Source organism: Pseudorasbora parva, chromosome 10, assembly GCF_024679245.1.
Source record: "Pseudorasbora parva isolate DD20220531a chromosome 10, ASM2467924v1, whole genome shotgun sequence".
Lineage (NCBI taxonomy): Eukaryota > Metazoa > Chordata > Actinopteri > Cypriniformes > Gobionidae > Pseudorasbora > Pseudorasbora parva.
Window position 1 is genome coordinate 22,463,125 of NC_090181.1, and position 19,844 is coordinate 22,482,968.

Consider the following 19,844-nt stretch of genomic DNA (forward strand, 5'->3'; position numbering starts at 1 on the left):
GCAACCGTCAGTACATTATACTATATTATATATTATTATCCACTAGCGATCACCACTTATAGTAAATTAATGCAAAATCATTTGTGCGTTTTGGTGATTCCCTAGATATGTTGTTTTTGACGTTTTAATCAGGCTACTTTCCCCTTAAAAAAATCCACTTGTCCCGGACAAGTGTTAATGTTGAGCCCTGCATAGCCTACAATACAAACAACTTATCAAGTTCTATATTAAGCTCTTTAACTCTGTAATTATATGATGTGATAGAAACCAGAAGGTTTTTCAGTGTGTTACTGTGGAGGAGAAAAAATAATGTAGCCAATAAATAAACTCACAAACAAATCATTTAATAGTCTCTATTATATAGTCTATTGTGTAACAGTTGGTGAACACATTTTCAGTTGGATTTTAAATGGACTCGATTAAATAACTGAAATTATATAATACAAACATGACTATGTCGGATGCCAAGTTCATTAATTTGTTAGCTCAAAAGGAACAACTATTTCTTGATTCTGTTAAATATATGTATAATATATGTATGAAATATATAAATATATTATCATGTCAGTTTTAAAGTGAGCTCACTTTAAAAAATAGTTCACCCAAAAATGTAATTTCTGTAATAATTTACTCACTATGATGTTGTTCTGTATGACCTTTTCTTCTGTAGAACATGAATATACTTTGCTTATCATAAAAGTAGCCCATATGGCTTATGTATATTCTAAGTCTTCTGAAGTCATATGATAGCTTTGAGTGACAATTGACTGATAAACCTTCTTTAGTAATTTTTTGGTGCTGTGATAACAGTTAAAAAGAACAATTCTGTCATCACTCGTAAATTGGACATTATAACTTGGCTTATGAACTCTCATGATCTCCCATGGGTGGATTCCAATATTTTCAGTGAATAACAACTTAAACATTGGCCTGTTTCACACACAAATCATTATGAGGAGAGTAAATTATGACGTAATTGTCATTTTTAGGTGAACTATGCCTTTAAGCGAACTAGGACTTTACCGGTGATTCATACAGGACTTTCATTTCTTTCATTCACTCACACAAAAGTGCACAGTCTTTAGTCTATATCCTCAGGCTTCAGTCCACACTTCCTGAGCGTACGTCTGACGTATGGTATGGCATCCTGCAGAAACCACTCTCTCCTGTACAGAACCAGCATCATGTCAAGTAACAGACTATGCTCCCTCCTCCTGCATAAATCACACAGAACCCACAACATAAGGTCTCAGAGTCAAATATAAGCTCTATAAACTCATAAAATTTGTTCTACAGATACTCACAGCTGCTTGTAGATATGCTGGGGTTTATACAGAGGCAATTCACAGTTGCTGTTGTTTGTGGTTTCAGATTTCTCAGTAAACCCCTCCTCAGGATGTTCTAACCCTTCACACTGACTGAAACAGCATTCGATTCCTGTAAACACTGAATAATGAAATTATTCAAATATTCAAAAAGATGAAAATTAGATTATATGAATCTCTTGCCTTTTGTGACACCTGCAGGATATTGCTGAGACACGTGGTGTGATACGACAATCATCTCGGTATTCGTTGTGATTGTGTGCTTGTGTGAAGTGCTTGTGTCTGGACTACTGGATCCCGTAAAGGGGGCTGAGTTGATCTCCCTTAAAAATGACTTTAGTTTCTGTCTCAAACCAGCATTTTCCAAGCACACCTGTAGAAGCAGTACCCATACACATCCAAAAAAATGTTTTATTTCTTTCTTATTTTTCTAAATTAATACTTCTATTCAGCAAGGATGCATTACATTTATCAAAAGGGCCATAAAGACGTTACATTAAAAAAAAGAATAACGATAAAAACCCCATATCAAATAAATGCACATACATTTTTCCAGGATCCTTTGATAAATAGAAACTACAAAAGAGACCTTTCTATTTATTAAAGAATCCTGGAAAAAATGTACCACCGTTTCCAAAAAATATATATATTAATCAGCACAACTGTTTTATAAATAATATGAAATGTTTCTTGAGCACCAAATCAGCCTATCGGAATTTCTGAATGATCATGACTCAATGACTACTGAAATTCAGCTTTGCCGTCACATAAATTAATTACATTTTAAAATATATTTAAACAGAAAACAGTCATTAATTTTTTAAATATATTTCACAATATTACTTTTTTTTCTGTATTAATAATCAAATAAATGCAGCTTTGGTTAGCATAAGCAATTTCTTTCAGCAACCAACCCCAAACTTTTTGCATTGGTGTATGTCCTAGTTTACCTTTTCATAGGAACTTTTTGTGTCCTCTAAGTGTGATATCAGTTCAGTCTGTAAAATGAAATTAAATAGAGTTCACATCATCTACCAATAAAGGGCAACACACTTAATATTCATAGTCCGGTAGGTGGTGTAAGAAGTAATGTGTGGTATTTATTTTTTCAGATAAAATAGGCTCCTATATAAATATCCTATGCCTATAAGAAACGAATAGAAAGAACCTTTTCAGTCTTGAGCTGGCTGAGGGTAATAGACACACTCTCTCGAAATTTTACAAGCTCCTCTCTGCTGGTCTGTAGTTCTGCCAACAAGCTCTCCTACCATACAAACAGCACAATTACACCACAAATACTGAACTACAATCACAGACAAATAAAACGGCAATCTAAAGTGATCACACTGCAGTTCACTTTATGCAATCTTAAATAAAACTGTTTCTTTTGCTGTTTCACCTGTTCATATAATCAAACAGACTTTCTAAAACTCAGTATTAGTAGGCTGTGTGAGATATGTACCTGCTGGTTGTTAAGGGCTGACACAAGCTGGCGGTTTCTCTCTCTGGTGCTGTTAAGCTGTTTGAGCAGATCCTGGGCATCTTGGGTCAGTCTCTCTCTCTCAGAGTGCAGCGTGTTTGTCAGCATCCTCTCCCTCTCATGACATGCGCTCAATTCTGCCCTCAGATGCTCTGCTTCTGTTTGTAAACACACCTACAGAACAGGTTGAGACATTTCTGTGCTCATCTTTGTTTTTTCACAAAGCACTCTGCATGACACAATGGTCTTAGACCTTGAACTTAATATTGCTTTCGAAATGCACTTGACAGTAAAGCACTGATTTTGAGCTAGGATGCAGTAAAGTAAATTTACTGCTTTTAAATGCTGTCATCATTTACTCACTCTTGTGTCGTTCCAAACCTGAATGACTTCCGTGAAACACAAAAGAAGATGTTTTGAAGAATGTTGGCAACCAAGCTATTTTGGTTAGGCAACCATTTAATAGGCCTATTGTATGAACAAAAAAACAGACTCAAATTATTTTATTTTATGCTACACAGAAATAAATTAATTTAGGTTTGGAATGACATTAAGGATGAAGGTGAATAAAGGATCACATTTTTGGGTTGAACTTCCCCTTTAAAAACAATCATATTTTTCAAGAGTTAACACATAATTTAAGAAAGACACTGATATCTATCTTTCATGAGGCTATCATTGAAATATAATTTAATTACATTTCATTAGCTCTATTAAAAAAGTTAATTAAATGTTTAAAGAAGAAAAAAGCTTTTTCCTTAATTCATGGGATCCAGATTTTAAAGCTGTTTTATTGTCTGTAGTTTAACTGTAGGTCAATTTCATTTAAATGTAAAATCATGGTAGTCACAGGGTTAAAAAACATAGACTGTAAAAACCTAGCTTGCTCCTCATTATATGGTTATATGGTTTCTAAAATATATAAAACAAATATTATAAACTATTATATCGGTAATTAAAACAAATTGTAAACACCTGTAGAAAATACGAAAACAGCCTTTATAAAAGTGGTTTATATTCTGCAATATTAATTTAAGTAATAATAGCAACATTTTTAATAAATGTTTCTTCCAAAACACCATATTTCTTCACTGTTAGTAGCTGCAAGTAAATTGTGGTTGTGCTAAAGTGAAACGTTTCTGTGTATTGCCGTTTTACACTTTACCTAGTCATGAATACATGCTTGTGGATGTTTTCAGCTGTTTCAACACAGAACCTGTAATGTTCCCATATCACATGATTGCATAAAACTAAATTCGGAGTCAAAGTGCTGTTCATTGAGCAGCATTTAAACGCATTTTGCAGTTCCATGCGCTCAAATAATAAATAAATAAATAAATAAATAAATAAATAAATAGAAAAAAACAGCTAATATGGAAGGGTGATGTCAATTCATAAGACAAACCAATGGGCCGCTGTCACTGCATGTTGTCAGTGGCACAAAAAATAAAACATAAAAAAAACCTATCCCAAAGTGTGTCAGCCCACCGGGAAATTGCTCGGTATGCCAGATTACCAGTCCAGCCCTGATTATGTGACACTGAAGACTGGAGTAATAATGCTGAAAATTCAACTTTGACATCACAGAAATAAATTACATTTTACAATATATTCAAATGGGAAAAAATTATTTTAAATTGAAATAAAATCTCACATATTTGCAAGTTTACTGTATATTTGATTAAATAAGTGCAGCTTTAGTGAACATAACATTTTAAAAGAAAATCCTGCCAAGTACCAACCCAAACATTTTGAACAGTAGGGCATAAAATATATAAAATAATATTTAAAAAGATATACATATTTAGCTAATTTCCCTGTTATTGACTACTGAACAGTTAATCTATAACTAAGTGACAAATGGGGAGATAGCAGCACATTTTCAATACATTAGATGCTCTGATGTGTTGGTACCTCTGCAGTCTGTAATATTCCTGGACCTTCAGATGCACTGCTGATAGATTTTTCATTTCCTCTTTTCTTTTCCCAACTCAACCCATCTTCTCTCTCCTGTGTTGCTCTCATCTTCAACTCGTTCTCCAGTTCTGCTACTTTTTGACTCAAAGAATCTTTGTCTCTCTTAGCCTGAAGAATGATCTTGTCATAATCCCCTCGGATATTTCGTTCCCGGGAACAGTTAGGACACTCCACAGCTGCTGAAGGAGCCGAAAAAGGTTCAAGAGAGGACGTGGAAAGCCGCTCTACAGAACCGTGCTGCTGTGCAGATGAAAACTCCAATCCCATTCCAGTTCTTTCTCTCCCTCCAGCATCATGGAGTATTGCCCCAGAGAGGGAACGGGACAGGGAGTGGGTAATCCTACCTGCAAAGCAGTTACAAGTTATTGTTTAGTGTTAAAGTGACTCCTCATTTTATGGGATAAAGTTGAAAATGCATCTTGTTACCTTCAGCTCTGTTTTTCTCATCTCCATGTCGAGATCCACGGCAGTAACGTCCAGGTGGTTCAGTTTGGCCTGGTTTCTCCAACTGGGGGAGAAAAGTTCTGACCTCCAGCCCATCTCCACAGTGACTTGAGCTGAGTTTAGATTCAGAGGAACTGACTGAACTCAAGAGAATAGGAAGCAAGCATGTCTGCGACTGAAAATACAGCAGGGATGAATGAAAGTGAAACATCAAATATAAAGAACAGGATCTGGCATTTAACTAAGAATATCTATATTTAGAATAGAAGCTTGTCAAATTTTAAAAGATACTGTTTAAAATGCCTTGGGTAACACTTTACACTAAGGTTAATCTGTTAAAATTAGTTAATTTATTAACTAACATAAACTAACCATGAGCAATACATTTGTTACTGTATTTATTCATATTTGTTAACATTAGTTAATAAAAAAATACAGTTGTTCATTGTTTGTTCATGTTAGTTCACAGTGCAGGAACTAATGTTAACTAATAAAACTTTTTGATTTTAATAATGTTTAATAAATGTTGAAATTAACATTAACAAAGATTACTAAATGCTGTAGAAATGCAGTTCATGTTAACTAATGCAGTTAACTAATGAACCATATTGTAAAGTGTTAACATGTCTTGTTTGTTATATTCACTAATTGCAATTAGTGTGATGGACTGACTCCTAAAATAAAATACTTTAGTATGTTAAACAATAACCAACAATTACGACCCTCATGTCGTTCGACACCCATAAGACCTGCATTCATCTTCGGTACACAAAAGAAGATATTTTTGTTGAAATCCGATGGCTCAGAAAGGCCTTCATTGACACTACACTACAGTCTCACTACACAAAGCCCATCTCAGTGGTTCTCGAATAATTTTATGAAGTGACGAGAATCAATTTTTTACGCAAAAAAATTAAATTACGACTTATATCGTTTTTCAAAACAAACAATTTCAAAACAAAGCTTCAAACCGTTATGAATCAGTGTATCGATTCATGATTCGGAACCCCAAAGTCACATGATTTCAGCAGTTTGGCGGTTGTTTTGAAATCGGCCCATCATTATATAAGTGGTTATTTAGTTTTTTTGCGCGCAAAAACTATTCTCGTCGCTTAATAAAATTATTGTAGCGAAACTGTAGTGAGTCTTTAGCGCCTTTTATGGGTCTTGAGAGAGGAAATTACATTGGTGTCAATAAAGGCCTTTCTGAGTCATCAGATTTCAACACAAATATCTTCATTTGTGTTCCGAAGATGAACGGAGGTCTTATGGGTGTCAAAAAACATGAGAGTAAGTAATTAACTTTTCATTTTTGGGTGAACTAACCCTTTCTTTTGGGTGAACTAACCCCCTTAATCTTTAATATTCTTATAATGTTATTTTAACTAAATATAAGTATAATATTTATTTAATACATTTAATTATATTTAATACATTTAATTATACCCATACACATGTTATATACACAATTAATCATTAAACTGACTGATGTAAAACTGCCGTGTATAATGCACAGTAACAGTAATGAGTCAGCTGTGAATTCTAATAATTCACTGACTGATTCAAATGGCTAAACTGACAGAGTTTGAGACTGTTTCATGAATCTTTTGACATTCTCTTTATAAAGAACTGATTCATAAGAGCCATTGTTTTCCAAATGTGGAAAATATACTTTTGCTTTATAACTTTAAAAGATTTTACAAGTTGTTAATAAAGGAAATTTTATTCTTATTAATAAGGGCCTATTAGACCCCAGGTTTGTTAATTCTATGGCATGCGTCTCCCAGTTCTGTACACAAGGTCTGAATGTCCTAATAAAACATTATATATTTCATATTCAGATTAACACTGTCCTCCTCTCACTCATGAGGTCCTGCTAATGTTCCTTCTCACTATACTGTAACTTTAGAAACAGGCCACAAGAGACAAAACTATTCAAATGAAGAGTCAAACTGATGAGCACAATAAAAGTTGCCCCTTTTATTTTTACGACTCACTCAGCTGTAAAAGGGCACTTGACATACAAACACATTCAGGGCTTAAAGTGAAGCTATAAATTACATTTAAGCATAGGCGTAATTTGTGAGTGGGAAGGGTGGGACATGTCCCCACCACTTTTTGAAACATCTTGCTGAACAGATGAACCTAACTAATACAAACAAAACATCTCTGGTTAAGTAGAAGAGCATTATTTAATTTGTTTGTTAAATAAGAGAAGATCTAGCGCTCGTTGCCGATGTTATCATTATGGCTTATGCATACTGTGCAGTCTTCACCAGAAGAGCGCTTTAGTCTAACGCTTCACGCCGTTGCAGAGGCTTTCTATTTGTTCCAGAATGCACAAAAAGGGACAGCCCTGCTTCTGATGTACAACCACTGATGATATTCGGTTTTGATGAGAAAAAAATACGAGGGCAGTTTAGAAACAAGAACTTCTGACAAGCTTAACAAAAGACCATTAGACCATTAGGGATTATAAGCAAAGTTTGCAAATCTATGCCTTTATTCAGGTGAAAAATATTGGCACTAACGCTATATTGTTTTTAGATGCAAGAATTAAACATGAGATCTAAATCAATAAATTAACTATTGAATTGATTTCTGGACATCTTAATACAAATTTTTCTGCAATTTTTATTACATACATGTTATATTACCTCCGATTTAAAATTGCAATAGCAATGCTAACCCCTGATACACACCTGTCCCACCCACTTTTTAAAACAAAGTTACGCCACTGCATCTAAGTAAGTATGTACTGTGCATATGTACGAGTTTGAGTCTTACTCTTCTGTCAGATCCAACCGGAGGTAAAATCTGCTGTCTGTTCAGATGATTAATGTCCTTCTTACCGTTCAGATATGCACACGGCTAAAATATTTTAGAAAACAGTTAGATAAGAGTGTTGTGTGTAAGATAGTATTGTGCATGTCAAAGCATGTAAATGGTCATTACAAAATCATTCATTTAACATCACATATCATAAGATTTAAAAGTGAATCAATTGTTAGCAAGTATTAAAAAATAATGATATTTATTGTAGGATAAAAGTTTATTGTGGTATTTTCAGGAGGTAAAAAATTGTGTACCAACTGTGAGATAATACTGAAAGTATGTGTTTTCAGAATTAAAATGTTCATGGGAAGAATGTGTTTACCTGTTCAGGTGTGTAATGTAACTGAGATGTGTATATGGGTCGAGAAGGAACAGCCATAGCTCTGGAGGCAAACTGAAGAGAGCTGAGAGTTTCGGCTATTGAAGACGATTGAGATGACACTGTGACCATTAAACACGTCCGGCAGTTCCCTCCCAAACTAAATCAGACACCAAAATAAACATCAAACTCAGAAAAAGTCAATGAATTTACACAAATGTTAAAGAAAACTGGGAAATGATTATGCCGATGTTGATGATGCGCACCAGTCCCTAAGTGCTCGGGTTAGTTTGGATTCTCTGTATGGGATGTGCTGTGACCCCGAAGAGCTAAGGGCAAAAATCACCTAGAAAGAAAGGAAGGATTGTAATTTTCTGAATTTACCAGGACAAAAATATTTTTATATTATTCCATGTCCAAAATGACTCTCATATTGTGGAATTTTTCTTTAAAACACAATGAGAAAATTCTTAACAGGGAAGAAGAGGCCTCAACATTATCTAAATGTAAATAATCAGACGAAGGCTGATATTCAGCAGAATTTTCTCTTTTAGATGTGACATGACACCCCCCTTCCCTAAATGGAAAGCTACGTAACCTTAAAGATCATTTCCTGTGTCTAATTTCCTGCATATGGAGCCAGCACATTGATATGATTAAGATAGGGCCTTTAGACTGAGAAATAATCACTGGAGTATGTCTTCAGATACTCAAAACAAACCCTGCTCTTCAAAAATGCCCTTAGTTTGACCGGGACAACAGTGATAATAAGATAGAACATGCTGCTTTTTTTGCTGACATGTTCGATGTACTAACATTTCCGAATATGGCGAGGGAGCGTTTCAGCATCTTGGTCTCGTGAGGATTTTCATTTGTGGAATTGAAAGTTCTCTTCACGTCAGGAACCACAGAACTACGACACTTACGTGGCAGTAAGACAGAAAGAAAGAGTAAACATTACAACTGAAACTGAGTTATTTGTCACCTAAACCTGCGTATTTTTAAGATGTTTAACCACATGATCAAACATGATTATGACTGTGAGATTGCTTTTCTACAACAATTCATCAGCAAATTAACATACAATATTTACATACATACAGCCATACTCTCTAAACAACACACTTTAGGTAGCCCCAGAACGGTCTTTTTTAAGGTTTGTTTTTTTGTTAGCCAGGGAACTTTTCTTGATGGAAATAGAATGCTAGTTTTTGGTTAGTACAAAGTTATTCTAACATTACTTTAATGTTTTACTAAGTTACTATATTACTGTTTAGTGGGACATTAGCCTTTTTTTTAGATGAACATCATGTTCTCTTCATTTTTAGGTTAGCCTATTTAAAATAACTACCTTGCAATGTTCTGGGAACATTATTTTTATGGTTGCAAAATAATAACCTAAAAATAATATGTTCAGGAACGTTACTACTGGTTTCTCAAAAAATAACCAAATGGAAACCAAATACTAATATCAGGGGAACGTTCTGTGTTTTCTGGGACATTTCATGATTGAATCAATGTTTTTGAATGAATCTGCTGCTGAATGAATGATTCAAATACTTGTAAAGCATTGTGTAGCATATTACTCTAATTTTTAAAGTAAAATTCTTGTATGCGGTTCCCGAATTCAGCAAGTCATTTATTTTTTTATTCCTGAATACATCAGTGTGTCTGAACAAATCAGCTGAATGAATAAGTTAATAAAGAATCATTCATTAATGACTTTTAAGATTTGTTTGTAAAGACACCACCTATACGCTTATTGATATAATCACATAGCCCCATTTTCTTCTTTAAGTGTAAACGTAAAAAAAATAGTAAGTAAAAAACCTTTCAAATGTTATAATCCGACAGTCAATAGTGATCAATAAATCTCTCACAAAAAATATAATAGCTGTTAGAATGATCAGACACATTTCAACATGTAAACTTACTTTTCCTGAGCTTGCCAGATCCACCTAACAAAGAGCAACAATCATGTGAGTTTCCTAATTCTTTATTACTTCACAGAAATATGCTGCTTACCACAAGAATGCCAAGATGTCACGCAGAGAATACCTAATATTTCAGTTATGCTAAAAGGAGTCTCCGATGCTATCATCTTACCAGAGTGAGTTTGCTGGCTGTCAAAACTCCCTCTGCAACCATTCAACAAAAATACACACAAAGGGAGATGGTTAATCAGATTTGTAGTAATAGAATATAATTACACTGCAACACTGTGAGCTTGCAACACAACCACTGCAGGGGGTACTGGGAGACCCTGTGGGAGGCTCTGGTATGTTCATATCTCTCTACAATAACAATCAGACTGCAGGCAGAGGTTCCTAGAGCTGACTAATGCGTAGGGGGTCGATTGAGGGGAGTTATTGACTGACAAATGGACTGAGTTACCCAATAAAAACAAGTAAAAATGTCAATAACTCTCCAAAAACATCTATGAAGAATTTATTTTACAAATGTAATAAGATAATAAAAACATGGCAAAATTGCAAAAACATAATTCAGAGAAAAGATGTTTATGTTTAGAAAATATAAAAGCACCAACCAGGGGACTGGGCCATTGTGTTAATGACCACAATGTTAAATACCACGTGGGATCGGCTTGGAAAATCTCCCTTTGAGATCCCTGTAGAATTTTAGAATGGTAGGAGTCTAAATTAATTGACTGCAACTGAGACCACTCTGATCATTATAGTTCAGATAAAATAGTGCTTGTTCATCATCAGCTCAGATTGAGTTAATGGCTCAGTTACCTGTATGCCTGAGGGCGGAGCCACGACGATGCACCTGTAGCAGATCCTGGGCGGAGCTCACCTCCACCTCCGTCAACCCATCGAGATGCACCACCTCCTCACAGTCACGCACCCAGATCACCTCACTCCCCTTCGGATCCTGAGCGGATGCAAGAGACACAGGAGCATCTGAACACCTGCGGTTATACTGAGTGTGAATTTTCCCCTATTTTAGTTTTTCAAAGCCTGGGATTTTATAGAATTATGAAATGTTTTTGATCAAAGTGACAGTAAAGACTTTTAAAATTATTACAAAAAAAAATCTATTTCGAATAAATTGTCTTTCTATTTTCAGATTCCTGAAGAAATTGTGATAACCTTACAGATCACATGCGACCACATTTGAAATTCATAAATGAATGAATGAGGCATTTATATAGCGCTTCCATATCTACTACTGTACACCCAAAGCGCTTTACACCTATGTCAGGGGTCTCTCCTCAACCACCGCCAGTGTGCAGCATCCACTTGGATGATGCGACGGCAGCCACAGTACAACGGCGCCAGAGCGCTCACCACACATCAGCGATAGGTGGAGAGGAGAGAAGGTGATTGAGCCAATTCAGTCGATTGGGATTATTAAGAGGCCATGATTGGTAAAGGCCAGTTGTAAGGGCCAAAAAAATTAATGTGGTTTTTCTGTAAGGAAATAGAAATGTAACCACATTCAATAACCACAAAATCAGCATATCATGTGACACTGAAGACTGGAGTAATGATGCTGAAAATTAAGCTTTGCCATCACAGGAATAAATTACATTTATTTTAAACATGAAAATAGTTATTTAAAATTATAGTATTTTTTTCCACAATATTAGTGTTTTTAATTAGAATACTCTAATGTTAATGATTTTTTTAGTTATTTATTGAGACTTTCTTCAAAAACATTTTGCTAAGGGGTCATGAAGTGCATTGTTTTATGTTTCCTGGGGTGCACTTATAATGTTAGAATGCTTTTTACAAAAAAATTGACAAAAACGTCATAATTTATAAATATAAAAGGCATTTTTCCTACCCTGCCTCTGCTGTGAATGCACTGTTTTAAGGGGCGTGTCTGCTCTGAGAGTGTGCTGTGATTCCCACTGCTTTCACATCTTTCCATTTGAAATGCTATTACTCTCTCTTTTAGCACATTTTTACTATTACAGCTCTCATGGTTAACTAATCGTAAAAAGTGTTGAATTACATTTCGATCTATGGCATTATATTTAGATCAATGGCAATATTGTAAGATTGTGGCATGAAAGGTTGCAGAGTTTCTGTACACTAACAAATGCTTCAATTTTCACTAACAGTGCAGACATGATATGGTAAAGAGATTTGTTGAATAAAACAGATAAGCTCTTGCTGTTCACAGCTTCAGCGTGTTCCTTGAACGATTGCAAAGGAAGCTTCCTTTGATCTCTTTCTTTATAGAATTGAATCACGTTAAATAAATATTTTCATCCAACAATGCAAGTTGACATTTAGTCACTGGTTTGACTTACTGACATACACAGACAAAGAACATCTGACTGTAAATGAATCATTACATTTCAGATCAGGCATTAGAATAAACAGTTACTTACCTGTTGTATTACTGTCGAGCCCAGACACTACACAATATTTTGTAATTCTCAACGGTATGTTTATTGCTTGGAAGTATTATCTGGTTTAACACTAGGACTATTTGATGCGCAATTTGGCGGGGCTAAACTGTCAGCGTTGATCTTCTTTTTGTCTTTGATCTTCCTCTTGATGTTAACTCTGCCTGTTGTCAGTAAAAGCTCTTATTGGACTAACAAGGAATTTTTCAGTTCTGAAACTTAATATGCTTACAGTATGATGACCTCTAATATGTCAAAAGCTCAAGGAAAATTAGATTTCTCAGTTCATGACCCCTTTGAATCTTTAACAGTTTAGTATGGGGAACACATATTACTATGAACTATGATTGTTGCCTCAATAAACTCCTAATTTACTGCTTATTAATAGTTTGTTTTTGTAGCGTTTACATTTAGGAATGGGGTAGAATAAGGTCATGCTGAATAAGGCATTAATATGTGCTTTATAAGTACTAATAAAAAGCCAATATGCGAGTACTATGCAAGCTATATAAGCAACTAGTTAACAGTGAGAATTGGACCGTAAAATAAAGTGTTTCCAAAAAATCTTACTGGCCCCAATTTTAAACAGTAGTGTGTATATACTAAATGACATTCCTGTAACTCAAAGAGTTACTGCAACTCCTCCTTTAAAACTGCATCAAGATCTATACTATGAGGCTTGTGACTCTACAGAATGAAAACACAGGACAATCAAGACATTTCTTGAACCTGAACCATTTCTTTCTGTTTTTGAAAAATGAGGATATGAATAAAATCATCTTTAAAAAATAATAATTATGATTGGTTCAATAACAATTTATTTAAATACACTATAAATTACTTACCAATAGGTCGTAAATCTTTTCATTGAAGATGTGGTAGAATGACACTCTGATTTTGCAGTGAGATATCTTAGGGGCTGGATTATTCAAATTAAGGCTTGTTCAAAGAATGCTAAACATTGGATAGTTGTGCAGTGAATAACTAGTAGAAGGTTACTGCAATATAATAAAATAATAATAATACATTTTATTTGTATTGCACTTTACATTTGGAACAAATCTCAAAGTGCTACAGTTAAAAATCTCAATATGTGCTATACGTCTCCCTTATCTGACAAAAAAGGAGAAATCCTAGTTAAAATGTGATTTCCTAAATCCAATAGCTTGAAGGTTTGATACAAGTAAAGATATCCTCAGCAGCGCGGCTGATGATGCCTCTGTGTTTGGCTAAAACGCTGCATCCCTGCATGGCGTGAGTCTTACCGCTGCCTGGAGAGCCATAGACAATTACACAGCCATTATAACCCTGCATTAGATACTCCACCAGAGACTGGGACAGAGAGAGAGAGAGAGAGAGAGAGAGAGAGAGAGAGAGAGAGAGAGAGAGAGAGAGAGAGAGAGAGAGAGAGAGAGAGAGAGAGAGAGAGAGAGAGAGAGAGAGAGAGAGAGAGAGAGAGAGAGAGAGAGATTAGCATCATTGATAGGTATAATTGTTGCTAATGAAGAACATTCTGCAAACCTTTGTTGTTGATTCATAAACATCTCTCTGAGACGCCTCCTCATTTAAAACTGCATCAAGATCTATATTATGAGGCTTGTGACTCTGCAGAATGAAAAGACATTCACTTAAACCATTTCTTTCTGTTTTTGCAAAATGAGGATGATGAATCTAATTAATTAGATCTCATTTTATTCAACACTCACCCTTCCAGTGTCAACAACTACTCTGTTGAGATGTGTCACTTTAATGGAGGCTCTGGGTTCATCTAAAGAGACAGAATGTTCTGCTTTGCTTGCTGAGGAATTGAACATTTTTGGTTAAATATATTTGCTTACAGAAATCAACATCAGAACAATGGGAAAAGGTACACAAATCTTCTGTAAGTCCAGCTGCATATTAAACATGCTATATATTTTTGTGTAAGTGCATGTTCTCACGGGCACACAGACGGACGACCACTCTGAAACTTTTCTCTGAGTTTAGGTTTTTATCTACCCCAGACATCTTCGAACTTTGGATTCTTGTCCAGTGGATAAATGCTGCTCATAGTAGACAAAGATAAAGATATGAATGCGTGATGTTAATCATAAACAAGAATGTAAATCTATGAATGTAGTAAAAGCATGCTTTTTGGTCTAATATAATTTAAAAAATATAATCAGTATTGGTTTTATACAAAATTTGATTTAATAAAATGTTTACCATATTGTAAAATACTGTATATATGATTTAAATAAAAAGTATGAACAATAATATGTATTCATATTGGTAAACATTTACATACTAAACCAATACAATACTTTCTACTGAGTTTTGGTAAAATATAGGGACGCATGATGATTCAATCATAGTCAATACAGACCTGCACTGTCTTTTATAAACACCATCATTTCATCAGGGTAACACATATGACTCTTAAATAATGCAATTAACATTAAAAATTAAAGTGTAAGACAAGAAATGCAATGTAGGCTATATTTAAGAAAAAGAAGAAACTATTTAAAAATAGCCTACCATAAACGACCGTGCTCGTGCTAATCTACCTACTTTAAATGTTGCATTTATGTATTGAAATGACTAAAACCACTTGATATTATTATAATTAAAATGATTTAGACAACATATAAACTTAGTTTTCTAATAAAGTCGATCCTGTATCCCACAGTTGACGCACTTAAAACAATAAATGTGAGATAAGATCATTTGAAAGACTTAACTTACCTCTGTTCAACTGCTTCAGCTGTTTCTTTATGAAATCAAGACGCCGTCTCTCCAGAGCACATTATTCCTGGAATAACATCCTTGGAATCCCATTTCAGATAATCAGACCGTCTCTGTAGAAATGCAAATATCTCACTCAGAGTGTTGCTGACATGTTTTTGTTTTAACAGTTTGAAAGGTCCTGTTGTTCATCACTCCTCACCTCAGGTCGAGCGTTGAATTGGCGTTTCGATGATCCACGCGCTCGCCTCGCGGTAAGGCGCGCGAACGCTTCTCTGTGTTTAGGATGTGCCGAGAATGTTTGAGCCAACTATTGAAACCCATACAAAAAAACTGGATGTAGGCTATTTTGTACTTTAGTAGTTATAGTAGTAGCAGGTTATAGGCTAGTCATATAGTCATAGTAGTTATAGTGGAGGAAATATGTTATAATTTTCCTACTTCAACAGTATTATGTTATTCCATCTTATTGGGGTCCATTAACTGTTTGGTTACCTATATTATTCGAAATAAATATGCTTTTGTGTTCAGCAGAAGAAAGAAATCATACATTGGAACAACATGGGGGTGAATAAATTACAGAATTCAAATTTTGGGGTGAACTATCCATTGTATGGAATAAATACATCCAATCAGCTTAATCAATAGCTTAATCATACACGTAGTAACTTACTTAAAAAACACAACTTAACCAAGCCTAAGATGGTTTTCTGGTCTTAGATATTTTAAGATTGTGTAGCTGGTACACATATTTTCCAAGCCAGATCAAAGAATCAACCAACAAATCAGTTCAGACCACAAAATAATCTTATGCTGCTTTAAGATGTTTTCCCCCGGTTTGAATAACCTTTCAACCCTGCATCTTGCATGGAATTCTGCAGACTTTTTAGTTTAATAAAAGCTTTGCTTTCAAATAACCATGAAGCATGGCTATATTTATTGATAAAGTATCACATTTTCAACCATACCACACTGTTTTACACCCAGCCAGAGGTTGCCGGAGCTCCAGCCTGGAATTCCTGTGTGTGACATGGCTTATGGCTGTTCCTCTTGACCCCTGTACCTCTCCTCCAGCACTATCCTTTACTGCTCCTTTACAAGGTGCTAGGAGGAAGAATGTGCATCATAAAACGGGATGTTTAAGATTCTGATGCCCCAAAGCAAACAATAGAAACCACACTTACCCATTGGGGGAAAAATATTTGATATAACTCTAAAAAAAACATTATTGTCAATATATAGGCTACACTGTTGGACATATTGTACAATTTGCACCGTTCCATGAAGATGTCCTTTTCCTCTTCTCATTAGTCTTGTATGTTGTACTGTACCAGCGATTGGTGAGGGAGACAAAGCGGCAGGAAAGGAATGATGGGACACCCTTTTTTGCTGCCATTGCCAGCTGTGTCAGTGACAAAGGGCAGAGAGTCTCTGTATATTGCTGTCTTAGTCTAGTATAACTGTGTCAATTCATCTGACATTTGCCCTTTCCCTAGAACTACAATGAGAAAAAAATTTTTATGGCTAATATTATGTATTTCCTCGTTATTTTATGGTTAATAACAGGAATGCATAAAATCCAATTAAATATGAACATCGTTTACGTCAAATTATTTAATATAAGATAACAAAGCATTAAAACTATCAAGATATTTATATTCTAGACCCAGAAAAGTCATGTACTTTTTATAGTTATGCCACACTCTAAAATGTTAATATGGAATGTTATCACATAGAATTTGAGTAAAATTAAAATTCTTGTTCTGAGTCTAAATCATTATCCACAAATAAACACAAATGACTGGAAAAATCATGTAAATTCATTGGTCAAAAAGATGCATGTTCTGCTCTTAAAACTTTTGGAATTCTGAAAATGAATTTGTGTATCGTTATGGACAATGGGAGGCCTAGGAGTCAAAAAGGTTGAGAGCCACTGCTTTACTATCGACTAGCCTGACGTGGTCATACTCAATTCTAGTCAGAATATGAATTGCCCGACCTAAAAAATGTGTGGGCGGGGCTAAGTTCGGCTGGCATCCAGGCTACTAGCGACTCAGACTAAATAGTGCAAATCACACCTGTAGATGGCAGTATAAGCTTTACAATACTACACGAGATGGTACAGTTTTATTTCTGAAGAGGTGACCCGCATTGCACAGAAAGATTAATTTATCTCCTCTCAGAGTTTGTATGATTATATAAGAATACACGTAAATTAGATTATGTAATACATATGCCTCTTTACGCATGTTTCTGAAGAAAAAATAACTTATTGAATATATTGTACGATTATGATTTTTTAGGAAATGGATATTACATACACACACATACATATACACATATATATTTTTTGTAACAAAATGTACTAAATAAAATAAAAAATAAACATGCATTCTGTATAATCCCTCTTATTTTGTTAAAATAATTCACATTTTCAAAAATTCTGCAAGCAGTTCACATACTTTTTCTTGCAACTATATTCAGTTCCCTCCACTGATAATGGCACCTTTGGTAAATATAAGCAAAGGCTGTGAAATAAATCTGCATTTTTTTATCGAATAGAAACTCTTATAAATAAAATATATGCAAAGTATATTCCTAATCATATTTGTGACCCTGGACCACAAAACCAGTCATAAGAGTACATTATTTTAAATTGAGCTTTATACATCATCTGAAAGCTGAATAAATAAGTAATATTTGGCCAAGATACAACTATTCGAAAATATGGAATCTGAGGGTGCAAAAATAAATAAATAAAAATCTTAATATTGAGAAATCCACTTTTAAAGTTTTACAAAGTAAGTCATTTGCAATGCATATTCCCAGTAGTGATACATTTTTATATATTTTTAAGGTAGAACATTTACAAATTATCTTCATGGAACATGATTTTTGGCATAAAAGAAAAATCTGTAATTCTGACCCATACAATGTTGTCTAGTATTTTGTGGTCCAAGGTCACATTTATGTTTTTTTTTTAGCAGAACAGGGTGACTAGGAAGATGAAATTGTCCAGACATGACTTCCTGTTCCACAGGAGTATAAATATGAGGTAACACAAAGGCCAAATTCCCTTAATTATTCATCACAATGAGTAAAACCAATAAGCTTCACAAAAATAGAAAGTGGCCCATTATTACAATTAGTGGAGGGCTCTGTATACATATACACACACACACGTTTGAAAAACAACAAACATTTGACATTTTAAATATTAAAATGTATATTTTTAGAAAAAAAAATGCTAAACTGGTTTTGATAAACTAAGCTGCCAGTTTGGGTTGTGGACTGGATTGACCTTTGAACAGCATTTGTAAAAGTAGTTCTGCTGGAACCCCCCCAGACCGGATTCCGGTTGCAAAGTGGGTCAGGGGGAGAGAGGGCTCACCTTTCCTTGGTAGTGAATTTATTGCAGGCATCTTACATGTCACACAATCTCACAGGATATAGATTATAACCAGCTACAGCTCAGAGACAGTTTAAAAGCTTCCAACCCAAGTTCTAGAGTGCTCAGGGTTGTAGAACTTCAATAGAACCCCAGGGGCTTCAGAACTTCACTTGAGTGTTTTCTGAAAGTTCTAGACCCAAACACATTCTCTGGGAACTCCAGAGACTTGGATGAATCATATCTCCAGAGCTGTGCGGGATGTGGCACAGGCAAGAAACAAACAGCAGTGCTACATTCAAACAACTGTCACGGCATGTCAAATGAAACCTGCGTCTGCTTATGCATCACGCGTGAGAACACAAAACGAGATGTGATTCTTGGGATGTGCATATTAGAGCAGCACGATTCAAGGAAACTGCACCAGAGGAGAAACTCAACACTGTTCTTCCGTGCCAGTCACATCGCTCTTGAGATCTGTTTAAACAGCAGGATACGGATAGAACTCAGTGGATGACAGGGTTTGTTTAAACCACAGCCTTGGAGAAGTATTAGTGCGGAAATGGATCTCAGCTGCCAGATCCGAGCAGGTGGAAGCCGGGTAGGGTTCTCTAACCCTTACGTAAATGAGGAGAAGTTTTAGAAATGTGAGGTAATTCTCAAGGGAGGTTGGGCCTAGTGATAGTTCACTCAATGTCATTTACTCATTTACTCACCCCCACGTCATTCCAAACCAGTTTGACATTCTTGCTTCTTAGAGACAGTGTTTGTGTTAACTAAAACTATGAAAAAGTTTTTAATAATTGAAATAAAGCTGAAATAAAAATTCTTTCAATTTTACGTTAAGTAAATTGTCTCAAAATTACTAAAACTTAAAAACAAATGAAAGCCAAACAAATAAAAAATAAATAAAAAACAAATGACAAAAAGTACATAAAATGACTAAAACCTAAACTTAAATATAAAAAAGA

General features: G+C 34.9%; 1 protein-coding gene across 3 annotated transcripts; it reads right to left on the bottom strand.

Moving 5' to 3' along the window:
• Positions 1-387: 387 nt before the first annotated feature.
• Positions 388-15,770, bottom strand: si:ch211-63b16.4 (kinesin-II 85 kDa subunit). 3 transcript variants are annotated; one of them, XM_067454591.1, is made up of 23 exons: positions 15,688-15,770; positions 15,486-15,598; positions 14,702-14,803; positions 14,468-14,559; positions 14,283-14,366; positions 13,943-14,093; positions 13,607-13,680; positions 11,137-11,275; positions 10,929-11,009; positions 10,487-10,518; positions 10,315-10,338; positions 9,197-9,301; positions 8,647-8,726; positions 8,384-8,540; positions 8,014-8,097; positions 5,209-5,401; positions 4,720-5,126; positions 2,788-2,979; positions 2,494-2,589; positions 2,276-2,323; positions 1,509-1,698; positions 1,305-1,437; positions 388-1,214 (listed from the first exon to the last, which is right to left on the bottom strand). In XM_067454591.1, the coding sequence occupies exons 3-23, from the start codon at positions 14,766-14,768 to the stop codon at positions 1,082-1,084; spliced, it is 2,562 nt and encodes an 853-aa protein (XP_067310692.1). In that variant the 5' UTR covers positions 14,769-14,803; positions 15,486-15,598; positions 15,688-15,770; the 3' UTR covers positions 388-1,081. The 3 variants fall into 3 exon arrangements, with proteins under 3 accessions (XP_067310692.1, XP_067310693.1, XP_067310694.1); XM_067454592.1 differs by lacking the exon at positions 8,014-8,097; XM_067454593.1 differs by lacking the exons at positions 14,468-14,559; positions 14,702-14,803; positions 15,486-15,598; positions 15,688-15,770 and having other exon boundaries at positions 13,943-14,032; positions 14,283-14,339.
• Positions 15,771-19,844: the final 4,074 nt, after the last annotated feature.

Bases quoted from the DNA above. Each gene is read 5' to 3' on its own strand.
- si:ch211-63b16.4 (XM_067454591.1), bottom strand. From the start codon at position 14,768: ATGTCTGGGGTAGATAAAAACCTAAACTCAGAGAAAAGTTTCAGAGTG. The intron at 1,699-2,275 runs GTAAACTAGGAC...CTGCTTCTACAG, and splicing joins CAAAAAGTTCCTATGAAAAG to GTGTGCTTGGAAAATGCTGG. The intron at 1,438-1,508 runs GCAAGAGATTCA...CAGTGTTTACAG, and splicing joins TCCTGCAGGTGTCACAAAAG to GAATCGAATGCTGTTTCAGT.